The sequence below is a fragment of the Mixophyes fleayi genome, chromosome 2 (assembly GCF_038048845.1).
Source record: "Mixophyes fleayi isolate aMixFle1 chromosome 2, aMixFle1.hap1, whole genome shotgun sequence".
Classification (NCBI taxonomy): Eukaryota; Metazoa; Chordata; class Amphibia; order Anura; family Limnodynastidae; genus Mixophyes; species Mixophyes fleayi.
Genome location: NC_134403.1, coordinates 348,727,445 through 348,752,804, shown reverse-complemented (window position 1 = coordinate 348,752,804; position 25,360 = coordinate 348,727,445). Strand labels below are relative to the sequence as shown.

At 38.6% G+C, this 25,360-nt stretch overlaps 1 protein-coding gene across 1 annotated transcript in view; it reads left to right on the top strand.

The window, feature by feature from the left end:
• Positions 1–25,360, top strand: part of TMPRSS15 (transmembrane serine protease 15) — a 224,362-nt gene that overhangs the window by 171,538 nt on the left and 27,464 nt on the right. Inside the window, exons 19-20 of the mRNA XM_075197836.1 lie at positions 6,626–6,721; positions 23,147–23,196. Of these exons, the coding sequence (XP_075053937.1) occupies positions 6,626–6,721; positions 23,147–23,196 (146 nt within the window). The remainder of the gene's footprint in view (positions 1–6,625; positions 6,722–23,146; positions 23,197–25,360) is intronic.

Sequence of the window (25,360 nt, the reverse complement as noted above, 5' to 3'; positions counted from 1 at the left end):
GCGGAGCTGCGAGAACGGAAGATAAGTCTAGCAGCTGCGTTGAGAACAGATCGAAGAGGAGCGAGATGAGAATGGGGGAGGCCAATAATGAGAAGGTTACAGTATTCCAAGCAGGAGATGATCAGAGAGTGGATGAGAAATTTGGTGGCATCCTGAGAGACGAAGGACCGAATGCGAGCAATGTTACCTAACTGGAAGTGGCAGGATTTGGCAAGAAAGTGAATGTGTGGGGCAAAGGAGAGAGAGGAGGAGACATAGAAGAATTGTTAACAGTGATAGAAAGGTCGGAGTGGAAGGAGGTTTGAATTATTACTTTATATTAGAGTAATGTTCTCTGTTGTACAGGAATTTCAAGTAATGCTGCTGTTTATGTAAGACCTGTCATGTGTGTATGCTGATAACTAAACAGTTTATTATAAATAGTTATACACAAAAAACTTCACAGTGTGTGTGTATTGACGGAGTATGAAAAAAATTGTCATGATCTGCCTGTGGCTGCAGGTCTGCATCTCCTCCCTAGATGCCTCTGTGCCTTCCCCTGATCCTGCCTACAAAGGCTTAAGATCTCCTTTTTGAATCCAGGTCATGCTCACCCGTCTCTGGCCTTTAAAAGACTGCCTCTCCCGGTAATCCGGGCGAGTTCATCAATTGTCTTTGCTTCGGCTGGTTTCTCAGTGTAATGACTGTGTTCTGATCCTGACTGACTTCCTGTTCATCTCACCTGCCTGGAATCCAAGCTTAACTTGGACATCTGGGCACTCTGTTCTTGCAGATCATCTCACTTGCCTGGTGTTCAGCTCATCAGCTTCCCAGCCTAACCTAATAAGCCAATATCTCAGTTCCTGCACATCATGTTACCTGCCTAATAACAAGGGCAGACTTAAAGTTTTTTTTTAAGGTGGGGCGATTTTGCATAGCCATGCCCCTCCTTCACGCTGATTGATTGGTCACAGTTGGGCTCGTCCTCTTTCCCTTGTTGACCGGACCTCTCCACGACAATGTAATTGGATGAATATTGCTGCTAGGGGGATAGGTCAGTGCCTGGTCACAAGCTTCATAGCTTTAACTGGCATCCCAGACCTCCATTATCTGCATTCCAATATCTACATTGGAAAACCAATGTCTTCAGCTTAGCCTGCTGTGCCAGGTAACCAGCATTTGTGTTATCTGCCTTTTCATTTGCTACATCTCAGTTTTACCTGTATGTTCTATGTGACGATTATGTAGTATATCTTATGACTGATTGTTAATTTCTGTTGAATTCATGTATCACAATGTATATTGTATGTAACCTTGTAATGTAATCTCAACGTGGGCTTTGCTAGATGATATGAGTCTGAACCTATGCAAGTGTCAATAATCTTTTGAAGCTAGCCAGGCCTGGGATAGATAAGGATCTCAGAGGAGTTTGAAGCCCCAAAGTTGTAAACCATCTAGCCACTCAAGCAGAGCAGAAGTGATAGATTCTCTGAGGTGTCCAAACATATATCTTATTCAATCTGATTTAATTGAAAATGTGAGAATACCTGGAAATAATGGCGCTGAGGAAATTAGCCAATCACTCAGATAATAGTGTGCGAAATAAAAAATAATAAGCAAAGGTAAAAGAGATTGGTTTGATCTAAAATGTAATACATAACACAAAAACAGTATGCAAATATCCTATTAACTAAAATGTCATAATAGGCCAATGGTCCAGCCACTAATCAAAGCTCTTTTGCGTAAGGGGCGTAAATTATATAGTCATTCCAATCTAAAGTCCAATAATATCTCTTTTAGAGCTCTCCGTAGAAATAATTAGAGGATCCCAGAAATCCTCAGATGGTAATAGACATACAGAGAAACGCACTCAATGGGAGTTGAACTTCAGTTAGGAAGTCTTCCACAGACTAAACTTATGACAGATAAAAAGGTTTACCCAAAGCAGCACAATGTATGTTCAGAAATAGTTCCCAGCAGGAGAAATAATTAAAAAGTTTCTTACCTGTAAAAGCAAAATAAAATATAACCCTCCGGAGGGAATGAGAACACGGCTCACGGTAGATCTTGCGGACGTCACTGCTGTAAAAATTCTCCGGTTACTCACTATTTTAGGTGTGCATTCCGCCGGTTAGCCATGCATTCCAGTAAGTGTACTTTCCAATTCCTGTCATCCAGGAACTTAGTAAGACAAATAGTAGTTCCTGCTGCAGGAAGGTTCCTGGCTTCAATGAAAAATAAAAAAGCCATTGCTGTCGGGAGAGATAACCGCCTCTGACGCGTTTCGTCCCATCAACGGGACTTTCTCAAAACTACCCAGTAAGTCTCCCCATGATCATTATATAGAGAAAAATATCTCAAAAGATGTGGGTATAACCGGCAGTCAATTAACCCTTATTTTAGGTCCGGACTTCTCAAACACCTTAGTTGACTCTGCATCATCTCAAATACATTTAAGCATTAAAACACCTCATTCAAAATGTTACATAGATTAAACATAATCAAAATTTTAACATTAATACCTAAAATGAAAAACTAAATCACAAAAAAAGAAAAAGAAAAAAGAAGAACCAATCTCCAGTACCTATTTAAAGTTCACTATTAGCTTAAAATTAAGCAGACATAACATCAAAGGATCACATTATAAGCGAAATGAAGCATCACGCTAACTCCTAAACGTCTAGACACCTTGACCCCTATAGGATTTATTATACGGTTAAGAAGCCAGTGAATCGCCAATTCTACTGCAATCATCCCATAATAGGAACTACAACATACGAAAATTGCATATAATACCCTCAACTTAGAATTAATCGCATTTATTAAAATAAATGATTGCCAAACTTAGCTAGCTGCAGAAATAATTATTATTTTACTGTTTAAAGTGCCCCTGTTACCAGGAATTGACATATTGTTACTTGGTACATAAAAATTTCATGTCTGCTATTTGTAACAAAAAAATCTTACAGACAGTCTAATGCCAGTGGCTGTAGCATAAAAAGATGATGACAGATTCAGCAACAGTCCCTCAACTCTGCAGGTAGAAAAGATAATTGCGTAAAGCTCCTTTATGCTTATCAGTGAACTAGATACATTCTTATTTGATGATTTAAAGTCTCAAGTGTCATTTTACAGAAATCTGCAAATCTAGGTCTATCTGTGATATTAATACCAGGAGATTTCCAAAGCAATACGTGTTGGGTTACTGGCTTTGCTCCTGGTCAGATAACAGTGATATCAACTGTTTAAAATTAAGTGGTCATAAGTTAGGCATCCCAGAAAGGTGCAGTTTGACAAAGGCCTCAAATGATTACTCTGTGCTGTTCAGGGGACCCTGCTTCTTCCACTATACAGTTCTAAGCCACAGGAACTTAATGTTTATTTACTTGTTTTTCTTGCACATAGCAGACACTGTAAATGCTGGGGTCCTGTTGCTTAACCTCTTTGCCCTATTCACATCATGACACTGTCTCTGTCACATACAGTCCTGTTCTCTCTTACACAATTACACAAGTGCACAGATACTGCCTCTAACAATATCAGCTCATATCCTGAAATAGTATGTGCTGCTGTGAACATTTTGATTATCTGATTGACTGTAGGTTGTTTTGTCCACTTTTGTAATTCCGTTTGCATAATATGACCAAAAAATATATAGTATATAATATAAAAAATAATGACCATATACGTATATATTGACAGTTGGGCTTGATATTATATAGAACCCAATGTCAAGCACATACAGTACATTTCCATGCCCAATCATATATAATGCTGCCATATATAATATCTCCATATATCCCCATTTTGCCACAATATAGCCTCATAGTGATACCAGATCACTAGATAATGCTACTGTATAGCTCCAAAATGCCCTTATACAGTCTTATAATACAAACACATTGCTTTAATTTTCTCCCAAGACCATGCTGCTTCCTCTTGCAGCCATACACAGGACACCAGACTAATAAGGAATGCTCTGATTGGTCAGTTTGCACTACCTAGTGAACAGTGATTGTCGCTTGTTGGCAAGTTTTGGACACAGGTCCAAAGCTTGTGCCACACAGCACATAGGCAAACCGAGGGGGGGTCCTAGTGCCTGAAACCCCCCTCCAAGCTTGGGGCACTGTATAATTGAGATGGCTGGACCCAGCCCCCACTTCACCCAGCTCTGCTTGAAAAGGGAGAGCTGCGTGTATCTAACAGTAGTGCAGGCAGCATTGCCCATGTATATTATTGGGATAGGAAGAGTTGGAGAGCAGCCAAGCACTGTCTAAAACTATAGCCACGCCCCCATGCATGCTTGCCACATCCACTGGCGGCTTGGCATAGAAACCCCCCTCTACAAATCCTGCGTTTGCCCCTGCAGCAGGGCCGTGGGACTTGGCAAGTCTTTGTTTCTACCACTGCTGAGCACTGGGGCGGGCACATGCGTTGCTACAGTTATTGTTACTCCTTTGAAAACACCACTGATTTTTAGGAAAGGGATCAACAATGCCGTTATTTCCTCAGTGCAGGGCCAGCACCACTGTTATGCTGGAAGTGTAACGCTTGGCTATGATGTCACACGCCACACTTCCAGTCTGAGGAGCAGAGAGTACTACCCCAAACTCCTGTCTGCTATGGTAAAAACTAGTGGGAGTGGGGGTGCAATGGGAGGGGAAGATGCACCGACTAAGGAGCCCGCAGAGCTTGTGTGGCCCTTTCCACAGTGAAGGCATGCAGTCCCTTTTCTTGAGCCCATTCATAGCAGTGGTTATATTGGGCAACTGCAGCAGTAGAGAAAAATTAATGTAGCAAAGAGATGGTGATCCAAGTATTCACATATATCTACGTTTTGTGATATTCCCTTTGAACTTCTGTACTCCAGTGCAGCCGCATGATCCCATTTTGGATAGTTTTGCCATGGATTTACAGGGAACGACATCAGTTTCTCCTCTGACATACTGCAGCATTGGTAAAGGCTACCAAATATTCCAGATTTTCCAGAATGGATTTTTCAGAATGTATGCCCCTGAAAAACAGAATTCTTGTTTTTCTAGAATTCAGAATTCTGATGCGTAAAAATTGCCATATTTAGTGGGAATTGTTTCTATGTCACTGCTTAACTAATATAACAGGGTGAAATAAATGCTTTATATTCTGTTTAAAAACAATGCAAAAACCCTAGCTTTGCTCTGGGCAAATTCTGATTACCTTTTCAAAAACAAAGGTGCTATCGAATCTACCCCTGCACAAGTGGTTGATTACAGCACCCACCTTTGTGATGAAACTCGCACTGTATCACACTCTCTCATGGATTAAGGACTGCTCCTGATTGGCTGGCCATATATTAAGTAAGACGTCTTATCCGAATTAACTCATTCTGGGATGGAAACTTGCCTTGTTTCCTTTAATTCCACAAATATATAATCCGTTTTTTATATATTTATAGAGCATTGTGCACTATTTATTTCATTTGCTATATTTTTGTAATTCGCCTATTAAAAGACAATTGGATAATGCTAATTGTTTTGCACCAAGTATTTACAGGTATGTTACTAAATTTGATTACAGAGTTTTACCATGCACTAGAGCAGGGGTCAGGGAACTTTTTTACCTTTTACCCCCAAATATATTTAGATACGCTGACATTACCCCCTTGATTTGAAAGGAAGGAAATCGTATATTTATAATTATTGGAATTCTAAATTTTATTGAATCTATTCAAAATTTCCTTGAAAGCTTCAACTTCAAAACTTCAGGTTTTGGAGAAAGTATGTTGCTTCATTTTTGATACGAGACCATCAATATTGGGGCATTTTGATGTCAGAGCAATTCTGATACAGTCTTCAGCGTCCAATCGATTTCTCTGCTTTGTTTTTATGTTCGCTAGAGTGGAAAATCCTTGTTCACAAAGGTAGGTTGTTGCAAAAGGCAGCAACTTTTTGACTGCCTCCTCATGTGCAATTTTGAATGCCTTTGCAGCTGTTGACATCCAAAAATATGACAGATCTGCTTTGTTTTCAAATGCAATACGTGATTCATTATTGCACCGAAGCTCAAGAAGTGCCTCTGCCAACCCTTGAGGCTCTTCTGGCACAACAGCAATTTCACATTTAAAGGGGTCTACAATCCAACTGACAGTATGTGAATCTGCAGCATTACCCCCGGGAATTTAATTTTTACCCCATTTGGGGTAATTTACCCCTGTTTGTTGACCACTGCACTAGAGAGTCTTAGTTTTATTTTTTAATCATCTCCACTCCAATACTGTAAGTTTTCTTCCCTAGTGGTAAAATCTCCCACAATACAACAGCTTGGAGTTGTTGCAACTTTTATGGAGTCTGATGTAATCGCGTTGTATGACATCACTGGAGACATGTACATGCAAGATAAAGGGCAGACTTATTAACATCTAATCAAATCACACATTGAACAATCTGGTTGTAAAATGTGATTGACTTCATGTGTGTTGGTAGTTTGTGTGCTCACATACAGAGAGTTAGCATAAAACTGTTGCATGTGCAGTCCCCCGTACTTGGCACAATAACCCTCTCCACCTAATAAGTTACTGGACAACACTGGATTCTGGCATTAAAGAATATGTTTGTACTATTGTCTAATCCCTTATTATATAACAAAAATGCTGCATGTTTTATTGCAGGAATGTAAAAACAACATCACCTGTACTGTCCAGTGGAAATGGGACATTTGTCATATTAACTAAAGCAAACGATGGCAGCCTAATTCTTCAACTCAGGTAAGCAATAGATATTTAGACTATATTGATATTCCCTGGATATAATACTGCCCCCAACCCTTATATAGGTTCTTCTCATGGCTACACTTCCTGGGTACACACTACAGAATTTTCAGACCAATATGTTAACTACAATGATGGTACCAATGACTGGAAAAAAAAAAGAAAAGTCCCGATTAACATGCCGATTCATGCTTAAGCGCTATACATGTTTTACAAGATTTAACCTCAGATCTGTGCTCTTTAACTGTCATAGCCGTCGGCTGAAAAGATCATGACAAACTGTATGGAGATCCTGATTGTGAGTCCATACACACTGCAGGATTGAAAGGACTTATAGTTCTGCTGGGCAATTAAATCAAACGATCATCAGTGCTTTGGAACGATCCTTGTTCATTGCTGGAGTGTGATATTGGGCGGAACGGTACTTTATCGTTTGATTGACCCTATATTTGGCTGAAAGGCTGAAAACACTGTAGTATGTACCAAGCCTTAGACTTTATATAGCTGCCTCTCTGCCATTTGCCTTGTCTACACACAATGGGTTTCATATTGAGGAAGTCCATTTGCCTTGTGTAAAATACACTCTTCAAAACTGTGATGGACAATGTTATATGCGAGATTTGAAGTTCCATATGCAGTTCCAAATACACCTTTAGAAATGTAAATTCTCAGTCACAATTTATATGTGCTCAAAACTTATGCTTTCACATTTAACTCAACTTTGGCCCAGTGTGTTTTTGGGGTTCTGAATGCTGTTATCTTTGCCTCAGTTTTACTGGTTACCTTATTAGTTCATTCTTTTGAACTTATTTCTTCTTCCATGATTGTAGTAACTGGTGCTGCAAACTTGCACAAAATGATAGTGTTCATCTAAAGTCTACTTCTATACAAGTCATATTGTACAACTTATAAAATCAGGTATTGTAAAAAGAATGCAAAATATCAACAACAAAAAATGAATTTGAATCCACAAATACAATTTAGCTTGAAATATTAATGCATAGCATATAATATTGTACTAATAAATATTCTGTGTTGCCCTTAGTCACATTCTTACACCGTTCTCAGCCCACAGGCAAAATGCATAACATGTATCCAAAAACCCAAAGATGAAGTGTATATTGTAGTATTAATTCACAGCCCTCAGTCACAATGCATATGCTATCAATAAGTGTAAATTATGCACCACAGAAATCTCTTAGTATAAATATAGTTCTCAGCCCAAGGGTACAGGACCTTAGAGTTAGGTACAAATATAGCTAAAGGGTCAAAGTTGCACCAGGGCAAACCATAACGTGACGCTAGGGTGCAAATGCAATTTTTTTTTGCATGTAGGGAAATATTGCCTCTGTTTGTATGTAGCACACACATACTGGACAGCTTTCAGTTTACACTGAGATTTAGAGTTGAGCCAAGACACACTCCCCCAACTCCCAATTTCTCTGCACATTTTCCTCTTTCCCTTGCACCTCAACAATGATTTGAAGGTACAAAATTGGTCTACTTATAATATCTATGAGTGCAGGTAGTGCAGTTTTAGGATAACAATGGCATTTCATTCAAACTTCTCCAGGGTGTTAGTACTGAAGAAGTGACCAGAGGCATAGGTCAGGATCTCTGGAAATGCAGTGTTGCTGATCCCAGTTCCCCATGGTTTTGCTAATTATGAAGGCAGTTAATCTGTAAAATAAAATTTGTGGGTGGAAATCTTCATTAAAAGAGAAGTGTTTCAAATGCTGGCAATTAGTGTACCATATTTAATTACTTTTCTTGTAATAAATTGCAACATTTCTGGCGAAGGATGTTTCCAAATCCTTGATGTCAGTGGAAAGCAAAATAATCGTGCTGCAACAGACCCTCTTTTGTGATTATTCATCTTGAGTGCTTGGCTATGTAATAAGGGCTTTTTAAAAGTCCCTGAGAAATATTTGTACACCTGCGTGACACACAAAGTGCGTCTATTTCAATCAGAGGAAAAAATATGAAAACATGAAAATCTGTACTTCATTATACATTATTATACTATTATGTAGATAGACTATTCAGCATACCACAAGAGGCAGACAACCCGTGGATCTCCCTTGCCAACAAAGGCATGCTGGGAACTCCATAAAACATGAAGAGCCACAGGCTGCCTAGCTCTGTAATATACACAAGCTCACAATTCACTCTATAAGAGAAGTAACAGCTGTATACCCAAACCTCCTTTTATAACATGTAGTCAAGGAGTGCAAGCTCTTGATACAAGTATTAGGCCCCCTAGTGTTGAGTCCAGTTACCCATGTGTTCTCTTTTCCCAGCTGCTCCCCTCACCTGTGGAGTATAAGTATTTTGGGGATTCAAGCTCGGCGCTGGTTCAGTAGTACGTATTTTTGCTCTGGTCTGTTCACACTGACAAGAAGCAATTGCAAAGTATAGTACTATGCAATCGCTGGGCAGAGACTGTCTGCTGACATAGACCACTCTATAGAGACCGTTCAAATGTGTGCTAGTGACAAGTGCACTGTTAAATGTGATTCATGTATGGAAGGGGGGTTTATGGGCAATGGGGGACCCCCCCATAAATGTGCAACTGGAAGTCTTATATATTGTAGTTACTCTTTAATAGAGCTTTTTAAATGTTTAAATTGTCTCTTGAATCTGTCTGCCTTCTGTGCTTTGCATGGAATATAACTAGGTTTATGGGGTTAGCACTTCTGCCTCACAGCACTGAGGTCATGAGTTTGATTCCCGACCATGGCCTTATCTGTGTGGAGTGTGTATGTTCTCCCTGTGTTTGCGTGAGTTTCCTCTAGGTGCTCCGGTTTCCTCCCGCACTCCAAAAATATACTAGATAGGTTAATTGGCTGCTATCAAATTGACCTTAGGCTCCCTTGGTCTGTGTCTGTATGTGTATGTTGGGAAATTTAGACTGTAAGCTCCAATGGGGCAGGGACTGATGTGAGCAAGTTCTCTGTACAGTGCTGCGGAATTAGTGGAGCTATATAAATAGCTGATGATGATGATGATGATGAAGGCAAAGACAGGTATTTACTGAAGGAAAAGTAATTAACACATAAATATGTGACTAAAACAATGTTGCTACAATAATATTGTCCAAACTGACTCTTTTGTAAAATAGATGTGTGGAAAGATTCAATTTGTAAATAACAAGTAAAATAAATCCTTCTGCGGCTCAAAGATAAACAATAAAGTGATAAAAAAAAGTGTTATTTACAAAGGTAGGATTATTTTAAAGCAATATGAAAAAATAGAAAAAGCTGCCCTATCTGTAGAATGTCTCTTTAAGCTACTATTAAAAATACGACAGAATTGATATGTGAAATACATGGAATTGGCTTAGAAAACAGATGGCATAATTTCAAAAAAGCACATAGTAAAAACTCAATACCTAAAAACAAAGGGGGTCGCATTGAGCTGGCCGCAAATTGTGTTTTCGGCATGTGCTTTTTTATTTTTCTGCGGAAGTGCACACAAAGAAATAATTCCATCACCACTAAAATCTCTATGAGGAGAGAGAAAATCTGTAATAATTGCATATAAAATGTCAAAAGTTTGTCATGTAAATAAAAAAAACACACATTTATATATACATATATATGTATATAATTGTAAAAATTTCAAAATTGAAATCTAATGTACAGCAAACTCTTGTCAGAGTGCCGGTACAGAGCAAGAAAAAGGAAATGACAAAACAACGCTAATTGGCTCAATGGCTGGATGATTAATTTGCCATCTCTAATTAGCAAATAAAAACCTCAACTATCTTATCTTAGCTCATTGCTTTCAATGGCAACCCTATAACTTGTATAGCTGCCTTTATTTTGAAAGCTTCAGAATGGAGAACAAGCTTCTGGAATATGTGTTTCATCAAAACTTTGAAACATTTTCACTTCTTTTCTATGGCTAAATTATTCTCTCTAAGAAGACATCATGTAAGGAGTTGTAGGTACTTGCCATTTTTCTTTGTCATTGCATCTCCATACTTAACATTTTCTCTTTTTTATACGTGACATGTTTGTGTGTTGCACTGTAAGTATATGCATAATGCATTTTCTCTAGCTAATCTTCTATACATTCTACTATGTTATTGTAAATTGTCATCCCATTGAATGCATCTAGGAACAATACTTGCCAGTCTGTACTTTTTAATCATAAATAATGGAACAAAACAAGTAAATCTTAACATAAATCTTTACATAAAACATTTGCATATTTTATTGTTTGCTTATGTTATCTTGAAAATGCATTGACTCACAAATTAAGTTCAAAACAAAACAAAACCTTGTAGATTAGCTATTAAGATTTTTTTTTGTCCAATTATATATTTCTTTTAACTGGAGCTGGTTGATTGTACTGAAAAAAATGTATATTGTCCCCTGTATGCATAAATAAATAAATAAATAAATAAATAAATAAACACATACAACCTTAATGTCACACTATATGACCAAATATATTAATCAATAGTTTTTTCGCATTCAATAACACTCACATATACATATATATATATATATATATATATATATATATATATATATATATATATATATACATATTGTAACAAAAGGAGGCATTTAGCTGGCAATATGCAGAGAAAGCAGGGAAGTAGAATAAAACATTGGCACAGTTATGTACCTAGGTGGAGATTAAACCAGGTAAAAACATATGTGTAGTTTAAAATTGGTTTACTTACATGATTAAAAAGCTGCTTCCTCTCAGCAAACAGACAGGGTGGGTCTGATAGTCTAAACAGAGCCAGGCGTTTCCTTTTAAAGAGAAGGTGGGTGTGTCACCTGTCCATCAAGCTAGGCCTGTGGGAGGAGTGTCAGGTATAAAACCCTGCTTGTTTCATTGTTCAGGGAGATCAACGCTGGGCTAGCTGGCTGATCTGGACAGAGAGCTGGACTATGTATAGTAAGCGTTGAGGGTCTCCATAATTGCTGTGCAAGTATACGGTGTCAAAACATTATTACCATCCTGACAATAAAGAACCATAAAAAGGAAGAAGTTGTACGCGTGTGCTTCTGCAGTAGCGGGCTCTTGCCACAATATATATATATATATATATATATATATACATAACATAAATCAAGTCTTACAAAAAATGAGTTGTTTATATCGAATTGATCCAGATTACTAAGCTGCTCTCACTGCTAGACCAAGGGATAGTGACCATCCCTGCATGTAATGTATAAATAGCCAAATAGATTCTGTTTGTGAAAACAATTATAGTTCCCTCTGGATACATGGAAGATCATGATGTGGTCATATGATCATGATCATAGCTGGAAGATTCTGGTAATGATCATAGTTGTTAAATGCTTACTTGGCCAGCAGATTGTCGTCGTAGTATATAACTTGCCTAATCAGAAACTGATCTGATCAGAACAAACCAGACAGGAAGAAAAAACTAGTCAGCCAATTACTGTGCTGGCATTGGCCAACTACACTAAATGAAGCCCAGTGAAACCCGGACATACGATGAAATAGTCCTTGTCATGATAAAAGGAAGAACTTGTCGGTTTACATTAATGATGATTGTTATCTACTAATAAACAGTCATGTAAGCATAGCTCTTCAGTACAGTTGTAAATAAAAAACGGATTCCAAATTCTACACCTTTTATCTATATACAGTGAATCAAGCAATTTTGCGGGCTATAGCAATAGTCATAAAAATGTGAAAATGCAACCAATCAATTTACTATAACCAGTGACACCATGAAGACATAGCATTCAAGTTGCAATCTCAAAATGCTAGTTTCTACTAGACCTCATTTACAAAGTGCCTTATTGGTCTGATCTATAGGTACTCAAAATATACAATTAAGACTGTCATTTTGCAGCCATAAGTTTACACCTACATTTGAATAGAAAAATTGTGGCTTTGCACCAGTCTCCAGGGTTACCCTTTCTGTCAATCACTCAGCGCCTGTGACAACAAAATGTCATATGGCAGTTTTTGAAGGTTTTTTCTAGGGCATTTGTGTTTTAGTGAATTGTCAGGCCCCCGGGGGCTCAACCTCACCCCCTTTAACCCACCCTATTTTTCCTTCCCTCTCCCTTTTACCATTACATTCTTGTATACACCTTCTCAACATGCAGCCCTCTCTGTTCTTGGTAATTGTTATTCCATATTGGCAAATTTGCTTTAATGTTTTTAAGGATGTTGTTGTTGGGATTTCTCTATGTATATACTGTATATCTTGCTCTTTTTGATGTTTCTGTTTTGTTACATTTGAAAACTTTAAGACATTAAAAAATACTCATGTGGCAATGAGAATGAACTACCAGGCAGAATACCAATGTTTGACAATAATTGAAATCACAAAGGGAGGAGAAATAGAAGAAATTCTGTAAAGGTGGACGTAGGAGTTAAGTAAGTAGGAAAAATTTTTTGGCTCACAGTAGAATGAATGAGAAAAATAGGAAAGATTGAGGTCTGACAGGACTGGGGTCATGAGTTCAATTCATGACCATGGCTTTATCTGTGAGGAGTTTGTATGTTATCCCCGTACTTGCATGGGTTTTCTCCGGGTGCTCCGGTTTCCTCCCACACTCCAAAAACATACTGGTAAGTTTATTGGTTGCTAACAAATTGACCCTAGTTTGTGTGTCTATGTGCGTGTATGTGTGTGTTAGGGAATTTAGACTGTAAGCCCCAATGGGGCAGGGACTGATGTGAGTTCTTTGTACAGCGCTGCAGAATTAGTGGTTCTATATAAATAAATGGTGGTGGTGGTGATGTTTAAAACAAACTATTACCATGGTTGAGAGTCAAAAAGTGAGAGACCAGATTAATAAAAGCTCCAGAATAACACTTTGGTGAGGAAGTGTCCCAATATCAGTGGACAATTCATTGACTGAAGACTTTCTTGAAAAATTATCCAAAGACTTTTGATAGTACTATAATTGTTTGGGTCACTTTAGCCACAGCTATTAATTTACCCAATGCAGTGGTGAGTATTATTTGGATGTAAATTGAGATGTGTGGAAAAACTCACACCTAAGGGCATTATATTTGTAGAAGAATGAGATTCTTAACATACCATGTAATTGTGTCAGGATTAAAGCTCAAACTCCTGCCTCTGGAGACTTCTGCTGTGCTGACTGAGCTATTCTAACTGTTGGACAGCTCTTTGCTTTTGCCTTGTGTTCAGCTCATTCTAACAGTTACCTAATGCTCTAGTATGTTAAAGCTCTGCCTCCTGGCTTCCTATATAAACCAGGCCCTGAACTATACTCCTTGACAGATTATTATGTTCCTACACAGTAATCTAGTTACTGTTGTCTACCTTCAGCCATCCTTTATATGTGTACCGTTATCAGCTTGTCCTCGACTTCACCTCTGACTCAATCCATTTGTACTGATCTGCATTATTCTTTACCGAATTTGGCTACCCCTGACCATTCTGGTTCTGGTGAACCTATCTTGGTCTGCATTCCTTTCCAGTCTCCAGACAGTTACAAATTGTTGATATTAATGTTATTAAAATTTTTATTCAACATGCATTGCAAAGACTCCTGAGCAAAAATTATTCAATTGTTCTGTTTAGTCCCTTACAATAGCACCATATGAGTTCCACTTGACAAAAACTGAGTGGTTGCAGAATGCTGAAATTCAATACAGCAGGTGAATTTGTATTCGACAAATTCTGAAGTCATTGTGGTTTGAGGTTTGTTGAAGGTAAAGGAAGCTAAGTCCTTCAAGGACTAAGTAATTTGTCAATCTTAGATCTTTGCCAGAGCTGTTAAAATAGTAGTTAATGGAATATGACAATTTTCAGAACCTTACCCTTGAGTGGAATTTTGAGGTCTCCTGCAAACGCTTGGCTTTGAGAAACAAGGGTTGACTGGCGACAAAGAGAATTGGTGTTAAAACATCAACATATCTTTGCCAGGAATAAGCATGACTTTGGCTATACTACCAGTATGTCTTATAAAATCCAAACAGTAGAAGAGGTATTGATATATCCTATCTGCTTTGTATCAAGAGATAAAACAAATGTTGGGAAACAAGATAATTCATGAGCGTAAGCACCCTTAAGTTAATCTCATTATGTTTTTAATGAAGATGGCTCTTTGAGATTTTTACATTACATAAAACTCAACACCTGCCCCAGGATGGATGCTTATACTCTTCCTGTCACTATGTAATGGGCAGGAGAATAGAAGATACCTACTTCCTGAAATAGACACTGCTGCAATAGGAGGCACAGAGTCTAACGCACCGCTGGTCTTTGCCAGAGACTCCTGCAAGGAGGTTTGGATTTATCTGCTTGGCAACCAGTCACAAGAGTATCAGATACAGGCAGTCGTCCCTGCAGAGGAGAGGAGAACAGGGATGGCACCTGACACTATCCAGAATGGGTAATAGCTTTGTATATCAAGTTCTTAATTACACTCAAACTAATGGCTACTTGCAAGTTCCCTATCAGCTAGGAAGATCAAGCAAAAAAAGCATTTATAACTTCCATGCAATTGTTTGAGTTCATTTGTATGGCTTTTGGCTTTACTAATGACTTACTGACCTTTCCAAGACTCATTGAGCACTTCTTGGAAGATTTGGAATTTGAATTGATCCTTATCTATGTAGATGATCTTATAATAGTTTTCACATCTTTCAAAAGAACACCTTAAACACTTTGATGTAGTCTTTAAAAGACTTACAGAACATGGCTTGCAACTAAAGTCAAGCTAATGTCACGTACTCCAGGAAATATTGTATATTTGGGGCATGTGATGACCAAAGATGAAATACAGCCAAATGATGCAAACACTTAATCTTGTCAGGATTCCTAGCATGAATACTATGGCAATACTATGGCAATTAAAACAGAATGTCTTTATTGGTAACTCTGTAAGGCTGGATACACATTACATGTTTTTCAACTAATTTATCGGGCCAAACACACCGATAAATTACCGCTTGGCCCAATATAGCATTAGTGTGTCCACTTGCACGGTGAAATTCAGTCATTCCAAAGCACTGATTGTTGTTTCATTTGATTGTTCAACAGAACATAAAATCTTCTTTAACTATGGAACAATGTTATTCCAATCCTGCAGTGTGTATGTACTCACGATCAGGATCTCCATAGAGTTTACAGACTCATGATCTTTTCAGCCAACGGTTATAACATTTGAAGAGCACAGATCTGAGGGTAAATCTTTAAAACATGTATGGTGTGTACGCATGAATCAGCATGCTGATCAGGACTTTTTTCTTTCAGTCGTTAGTACAATCAGTGTAGATAAACAGGCAAATGGGGGGTCGGACAGGCCAGGGGTCAGAAGCTGGAAAATGTACAATGCCAGGGATTGAGCAGGTACATGGTAAAAATGAAGCCAGAGTCTAGGTCACAAGAAGAGGGGCAAAATGGAGGGACTAGCATAAGTCAATACCAGGTAACAGGTCAGGATCAAGTCACAAGAATGCACAGAGAAACTAGCTGTAGCAATTGCAAATAATGAACTGGCTCAGATTCCAGGGAAAGGCATTCTCTTGAAGGCCAGCCCAAAGTGATTGGGAGACACGTTCATCCCAGACAGGATATGCAGAAGGCAAAGCAGCATCTATGGATAAGTGCACACAACCCAAACACATGACAGACCCTCCAACATGACCTCGTCCATTATGCTGCATTAGTTATTTAGTGGTAAGTAAAAATAGAGCTCCCTTGTCATCAATTAATTCAGCACAGGTAACTGCAATAGCAATAAAGCTGGTCAGAATGTTCTATAATATAAAATAACAATTGTTCTGTGTGTAGTCCGTGATGGGCAAGGATATCCGAGAACTACATCTCCCAGCAAGCTTGGGGATGAGTGTTGGCTACCAGAGTTGCGCAGAGGTGAGCAGTGGTTTCCCATAGTCTCCCTCTGCTGCTACAGATGCAACCAATATTACCCAACAAAGACACTAGTGAATCCTGACTAAGGTAGAAGCACTGCGCAGAAGATATTATGGTGAAGATTGCTATTTAGTGAAAGAAAGTATACATACTTCTTCTCAACGACACTCTGGGGAATGAGGTGTTACATGTGCATGTTAAATGTACATCTGTGTAGTGGCTCATTACTATCAGTTTAAGACTTTGAACATGCAGCCTTATATTTCTCCTCTCTAGCAATTTAATCTATTAGGTCTTCAAAGGATTAGCATTTTTTCCGAAAGATAATGTATTGCAGATAGGCATATATTTGCTTTATCTGCATCCATGGAAACCAGCCTGTGCAGATCAGTGTGACAACATTGTCGGATTTCGATTTAGAACCTATTCACTGAAACCTGCAGACTGTCTCACGGCTGCCATGACTAAAGGCAAGTGCTTCTTTTATTACAAAATTGATTTTGGTAAGATGATGTGTGTATTAAGTTTAGAAGCTGCACTGCTATTTCCATTTAGCTCAATTATGTGCTGATAAGAGAGAAAGGGAGGCGATTAACACAACAAATTGTGTTAGCCAAATCAAATTTCCAAACTAATGTTATGCTGTGGAAGACATTATCTTTCTTTTTTTTTTCCTCTCACTGTTTTATCAAAGCACAGTAGCTGCTGCGTCGTGACACAAATGCCACCTGTTGTGCATAAGCTGGCTTTATATGCAGAGTTAGGGATATATTAAAGAGTTAAATGCTACAGGAAAGAGCTGCACTAAATTATGTTTTAATAATATATTATTATTATGATTATTATGATGATGATGATGATTCTATTATTTTTCAGGTCTATCTTCCGTGTCCTTTTAGAATTACCTGGCACAGTGTCTTGTGTATGTGTGAACAGCCTATTGATTGCTGCTTTCTTTTGGCCGTATGCGTTTGTTTCTATTCTGCAATAACATTGCAGTATTTTCAAACCATGTGGGAATACAATACATGCTTTGCATTGTGCTGTAGTTTAACCTCTGTATACTAATATTACCATTATACAGACAATTCTTTAGGATCTACTGATCTCTAGTGGCCAATAAAATATTTCAATTGAGAAGTTGTATGGCAGAAAATATCAAGAAATTCATAAATGTAGATGGTATCTATTATGGGGAATGCTCAGAATGTTAGGGCTTCCCCGTATAAGAGGCTTTTATTGGTGCACAATGCCTGGAATATGCTACAGTACAGTTAAAAAGTACCTATCTTTTCCCAATGACCTCCTCATTATATTGCTCCTCATAGTGCAGAAGGAGGTGATCAGTGATGCTTCCTGTGGGAATGCCAATGAAATGCACCTGATGGCGATTACATACAGATAGATAGATGCAAGTAAAATCCACTATATATATATATATATATATATATATATATATATATATATATATATTGTGGAAACTGGGACACTTTGTCACCTAATAGAGGAACGAGTGGTGGTTTCCCTGGCTAAAGGTGCAGAGAGGGTTTAATCTGCACACACACAAAAACACACACACAGAGCAGGAGAACATGTGGAGCACCTGGTCTAATCAATTAAGGAGTCAACCAGAGCAAGGCCTGACAGGAAGCTTAAAAAGCTAGGTTTGATCTGTGTGTGGGAGACTGGTGCCAACAAGTGGCCAGTGACCAGTTAGGAACCTATCTGTGATAGCCAATGTTTAGGGCTATTGAATTATGTTTATTGCTGTGAATGTTTCAATTGTATGCTGAAGACACTGCCAAGACTGTTTATCCATCCTGACAAGTAAAATAAACGTCACAGTGCTTCAGAAAACCTGTGTGAGGAGCCATCTGTTTGCACACTATTCACAATATATATATATATATATATATATATATATATATAAATAAAACACTGCAGGGTATGCATCTGATGTCAAGTTAGTGGCGGAGCAAAAAAAAATTTGATCATGGACAAACCACAGGGGGCAAATTAATATATAGGAAAATATTACCTGCTTTTTCATGCAGCACACAAGCTTATAGCTTTATGTTTACACTGAATTTTAGTGGATCCAAGGACATGCCCTAGCTCAACTATAAATCTGTCCCTACATGTTAAATTTACCTTCCCCTCCAATGCAACATGGTTTTGGAAGTGGAGAAATTTGCTCCCTTTTTTGCTTTGTTCCTAACTCAGCATCAGGCCCTATGTTGGCGTTATACAGATAAATGTTTATAAATGATAAAAGAGGTAAGCCAGTGTACTCAGCATACCTGTATTTTTCAGAGCACTAGCTTCATGGCAATATGCTATATTATACCGCTTTCCTAATGCCGCCCAGGCAATATCCCGGATTTTTCAAGCCGGGTTTTTGCCGGGGCTCGGAGCGTCCCAGCTCAGAAACACCATTCATACTGCACCTCGGACCCGGGAATTTCCCGGGTTGACCCCATTCATACTGCACAAGTCGGTGCCCTGGCAATTTGTGGGAGTCATCACCAGAGCAGTTTTCATTGGCTGAAAACATTTTTTTTTTTGTAATAGTCTGCTTTTCTGCTGTTTTGTCCATAAAGATGTGTGAGTGTATCTTATAAGATATTTAAATTTTTATTGTTCCATTGTATCATTTGTAAACAATCAGACATTTCTTCAGTGTTTCCACCAATTCCGTTCTGTACTGCTCACCGCTCCGTACTTTACTTTAGTCACCTATGTAAAGTATGTGCGACCTTTCTCTTTCGTTTGTTTCTTATAGTGTGGATGATAGAAGTAGTTGTTTCAGTCCATACTGTTGTTTTCCTCTCGAGTTTTTTTTTCCTGGTTTTATGTATGCAGTTAATGTAAATATTGTGAGCATTACAGGTCAGACAGCCAATCAGCTTGTTTTCTGTGCAACCCGGGTTGAAAAACCCGGGTTGCACCATTCATAGTGCAGGCAACCCGGGTCCGACCCAGGAATTACCCCTCGATAAATCCCGGGTTGAAGACCCGGGTTTTTAGACCCGGAATTTTTGACTTGTACCATTCATACTGCACCAAGACCCGGGTCGTTTGAGCTCGCCCCGGCAAAAACCCGGGATTTTGGTGCAGTATGAATGGGGTATTATATGGGTACAAAAAAGATCACTGTTTTTATCAGCACTTCTTCTTACCAGAGTAACACTGTATATATCCAGCACAATATAAATTTGAGGTTTTGGTTCGTATTTAGATTATTTTTTTATGATTGCAACACAATATTAATGGTCTTCATTTAATGCAAGCCTTTATACTGTACTTGCCAACTTTTATCCAGGAGGACAGGTCATGTGACAAGTGTAGGGGGGACTGGTGACACTGTCGCCCCATATATAAAAAAAGCCAACATTCACGGCATTGAATAGTGGGGGCAGGGGTTAATGCTGCAATTACATTACTAAGCTCTGCCTCCACAAGTGTCCGGGAGGTTGCCTACTCTTCCTGGAGTCGGGTAGGATTCCCTAAATTTTGTGACCCTCTCGTAAATTTCGGGAGAGTAGATAAGCCTATTCTTCAAACCAGAGCCGTAACTTAAAATTTTAGTCCTTTAGCCCTCAATTTTAACCTAAAACATTCACACACTGCGCCCCCCATCAGTTTTGCTCACTGGGCGGTTACCCCTCTTGCACAGCCCTAGTTACGACCCTGCTTCAAGCATTACTAAAATGCAGATAGAGTCATACACACTCACCTCACTACTTAGGGAGCTGTAATTTGTCAAGAAAGTTGGTGTTTGAACCACACCTATATAACCCTTTATAGGCTGGTTGGACAGCAGCTAAGACAACATATGACATTACTTGTGGAAAAAACCGCAGAAAAGATATACGACATTGATCAACTATACCTGTAGCCGCTGTATGTCAATAAAGATAGAAAAACAATTATAACATAATGCTATAAATTTTTAAATGGGCAGAACCAGTTTGTAAAACTGTGCATACTTAGTAAATACACTTTTTAAATATTATACATCCCCATATCCATAATATAAGACCCATGATGCAACACATATAACTCTATTGTCCAACATGTACGATATCCCCAAAATTTGGGCTGGAAAGAGATTTAGCTATTTGGGGATTGGACTCAACAAAAATGGACGTGGTTACAGCAAATAAGCTTAGCTTGGAGAATTGGTTACAAGGCCAGATTGTTTTTATACAGTTCAATAAACAGTATAACAGCATCATGGAAGCATTTTCATCTATGTGATACTATATGCAGTGCCATGTCAGCAACAGTCACAGGCCAATTACAGTGTAATATCAGCACAGAGAATTCATCACCAGCTGACGGAACTTACATTATCCAGTTTATTTACCAAACTGTTATCCCTTTGTCCTTCACTGCAGTGTTCTGCAAAAAATTTAATTATTGGGAAATATTCTGTGCATAGGAAAATTGCTTCTCCCATGACAAAGCCTAGTTCTCAAATATCTCGGGCTTCAATAAATATATGTAATTAGACTTCTTTCATATAAAGCAGCTTGGAGTTTAAGAAGAGACACTTAAGTATAGTTATGACCATATACGAACCTTGCAGGACATAAACATTCAAATGCAGAAAACTTTTCCTTATCTATCATCTACTGAGATATACATTGCTCAAGGATGACAAATATTAATCTAATTATGAGCAGGACAGTTTGTCACACCTACTAATGAATTCATACACTGTGATCCACGTCCCTAAAAACATTCCAAACTGCCCAGGCCACACAATTGTTTTTGCAAGTTATTTGTCAGGCTGACCACATCCATTTCCAGAAACAGGGACTGTCCAGCTAAAATGGGAACTTCTGGGAGCAGTTACAAAATTACAAAATTACAATTTTGTAATTCATCTGGACTCCGCCATTCACACTTAACCCTGTCCCGCTATCATTCAAATAGAATGGAGACATGGCGGATATATTTATGCATATTTATGCTATGATCCAACAAGCCTCTTGCATTTTGGGGGTCACAAGATTTTGCTATTGGTTGGAAAGAAATGTGCTCTATGTATGCACTGTACTCTCAATGTTTGTCTTTAGCGTTTCTTTAAAAAGTTCTGAAGTTGGAATGTTAACCATTGTATGATCGGAACTATGCTGTTACTGCTTGGAGGTCAAGAGGCAGCAGGAAAAGATAATTGAGTTGATGAATTGTGTGCACTGTGTGGCAGTACATAAGACTTAAGGAGTCTGATATATTTAAATGGATTGGATAAGTGTCAACTGTCTCTAATTTCTAGGGACAGTCCAGGTGTAAGGGATTTGTCTTTGGAAATGTCCTTATTAATATTGCCAAACTTCAAAAAATTAGTTTTTTCTTTTTCTCTGCAAGTTTGATGCAATTCTTACCATGTAGTGTTATCCTATAGGCTTTATATGTTAGTATTCATTGCAGAGGAGAATTTACAATGCAATTAATACCTTATAAATGAATTTAGTATTTAGGGGGATTGTAGTGCTCCACGTTCAACCAAGACCGATATTATACATTATGCGCCCCATTTAGCACTAAGTAAATCCAGGTAGAAGGTGCAATTTTGCATCTTATCAAAACCATGTTGCACTGTATAAGCGAGCACATTTAAAATGTGCAGACAGGTTTAGAGTTGAGAGAGGGGCGTGTCCTAGCTTAACTCTAAATTGCAGTGTAAAAATTAGAGATGCTCACTGACCCAAGTGTTTTGGTTTTGGTTTTGGCAAAACCGCCCTCGTGTGTTTCGGTTTTGGTTTTGCATCCCTATTTTTTTCTAATATCCCTATTTTTTCCTAAAATCACATAAATTGGTTCTTTTTATTTCCTACATTATTATTAACCTCAATAACATTAATTTCCAGTCATTTCCAGTCATTTTTTGTCAAGTGACAAGAACACTGCTACCCCTCCTGTTTCTGTATGAGCAATGGCACTGGAGACTGGAGAGTGACAAGAACACTGCTACCTCTCCTGTTTCTGTATGAGCAATGGCGCTGGATCAACTGGGGAGGGAGGTACTTATGAAATCAAAAACCCACAAGATCCGACAATGCAACAATGACGTTTTGCCATGATTCAGATCCGAGGACTCATGAAAGTACCGAGCCAGCTCGCCAGTCTACTCGAATCCCCTAGGTTTTCAGAAAACCGAGCCCGAGCATCTCTAGTAAAAATAAGGTTACCAATAGTTGTGTACTACATGCAAAAGCAGGCAGCATGTGCACCAATACTTTGCAACATGGTTTAATTGATTATTTATGTCTGGCTTCTCTTTCAGATTTCTTCTATTTTATCAATGATTAATTTTAATCTTTATTGAACAAGTGACAAAAGAACAATACATAAATAAAGTGTATGAATACCAGAAAACCGTGGGCTTGGGTAAACATTCCTGTCTTGTTATAGTTGACAATATGAATGCACATAGCTCATCATGACATTGAGAAGTAAATGGCCATATTCATCATGAGGTTTCTTTTAACAAGTGAAGAATAAGGCATTGAAACTGTTGTGGGCATAAAAAAATATATTTCTCTTTCTTCTTACAGTGATCAATGTGCCGATCAGAATGTCATTTATATTGAATGCAACCCAAGAGGTAGGTTATTTGTGTATACATTGATGTTTCTCTGTGTTTGTATATCAGCAGAATTTTGACTGCGGGGATTTCAGCCTCACCTTTCACTATTCATAAGTTATTCATATTCTTCAAGTAAGAAATACAATATGTATAGTATATATATTATTATTTCACAAAACGTCAATTACAACAATGCTTTACAATTGTCTGGAAAATGTGACAGTGATCAATACATCTGTGCACCTGCTGGTTGCTCTGGAAACTGTGACAGTTAGTGAACTCTCCCTGGGCACCTGCCGGGTGACCTGAAACATGACCTGCTGGGTGGTCTGGAAACTGTGACAACTCATTGCAGCCACATATATCAATGTGTCTTGCGGGAACCTCAATCAAGGACTGCTGTGTTATTTCATTATTCATTTAGCTTTGCATTGTTTACAACAAACATGTCATGACATGTTTGGCCCACAATTACGTCAATGTGGTGGATCCCTTACAGGTCGCCCAGAGCATGCCGTTCAAAGATCTTTTAGTCAAGAATATTATCGTCCCGTTCAAGGTTTAACAAAAACAATTGATTTATTTTTCTGGGAACGTGCTTTCATGCCCCAAGTGTAGAAAATGGTAAAAAACAAAAAAGCATGCACAAAGGGTGCGGTACATGGCCTACTTCAATAGGGCCCTAATCCCTGACCCCCAAAACCAAAAGGTCCATTAGGGAGCAAGGGTTTTCAGAACCCCTTTGCCACAAAGCTAGGAGAGTCCCTTTAGCCCTTGAGATCCGCCGAAACTTCACCAAGTACTCAACAACTGGCCTACCAAATGATGGGTTCATGGAGCCGAAACTTCAGAGCCACACAGCTTCCCTTAGATCTTTCCGGGAGTGAGCCCATAAGGGCGTACCCACACCGCTAAAATCTGTGAAGCAGAAAAACAAAAAAGTGAAAGTGCCGAACAAAAAGTGTAATACATAGAAAAATTAAAAAGTGGTAAGAGGTTATGGCCCTAAGCTAATGGCTGGGCAATTATAAAAATTTTCTCGCCCAGCCATAAGGTCGGGACAAAGAACAAAGGCGGTGCATAGATGAAAGTGATCAAAAAACACTAGGTGCCAACGTAATCACATGATTATGGTTTTAATCACATGATTTCTGGCACCCACGGGTCGCCGCTCTGGAGCCAAGTTTTGTCCCAGGCTTTCAGCGCCACTTCCCAGCCCCTGGACAGAGGACCAAGTGCAGCTCTGCCACAACTGCACTTGTTCTTCGCTAAAAGGCAGAAAAGCGACAAAAACAACTGATAAGCAGGCATTTTTCAGACTGCTGTCACGATGGAAAGGTTTAGTTGCCCGTTGTGGTTGTTCCACAATATTTAGCAGAACTGTTTATGACAAATACTCTCAAAATACGTACTCATAAAATCATCAGTTACAACTCTGCATTTCCCTTCTCATCTTTCAGAGCTAATATTGTTAACTGGCCAAAGACCAAACACCTTTAAAATACATGGTGTTGTACTTCACTTAATAGGAAGCTTGCAACCAGATACTGCAGTTACGCCCACCTTTATTTACTCGATATTCAACAGGCAAGTGATCACGGTATGGCTAGAAATCCAAACTGTAATATAACATTGATGAACGATCTTAACACTATGTTGCATTAAGTGAATACACAGATCCTAATGATGATGCACAAAGTTGAAAAACAAGAGATTGAAGATGCCCAAACAGTAGGTTGAGATAAGTTTGATGTACATATGGTGATAGTTTGTGACAAGGCAACCGATACGCGTTGCTACAACACACCTAATGTCAACGAGGTAGCCGCTGTTTTTATGACTGATGATGGGAATCCTCCTTCATTATGTGAACTAATGATTTACTCTAAAGCTTTGCAAGGAAACAGACTACAAAATATTTAGACTCTTCACCCAATGTGTGACCCCCTGATATACCCATTATTATTTCCTCATGGTGAAGAAGGTTGTAATAAAACTATGACACATTCTAAAAACCGAAAATCGAAATCATGTTTCTCACTTACAACACATAGTATATCGCTAGGCTGTACGCACCTCTTTCAGCTTTTTGCATGATGGAAGCAAGTTATTCCAACAATATGTAGTGGAACAATACTGTCGTCTAGAAGGAGAACGTCGAAATTTTGCAAGGCAAAACCGA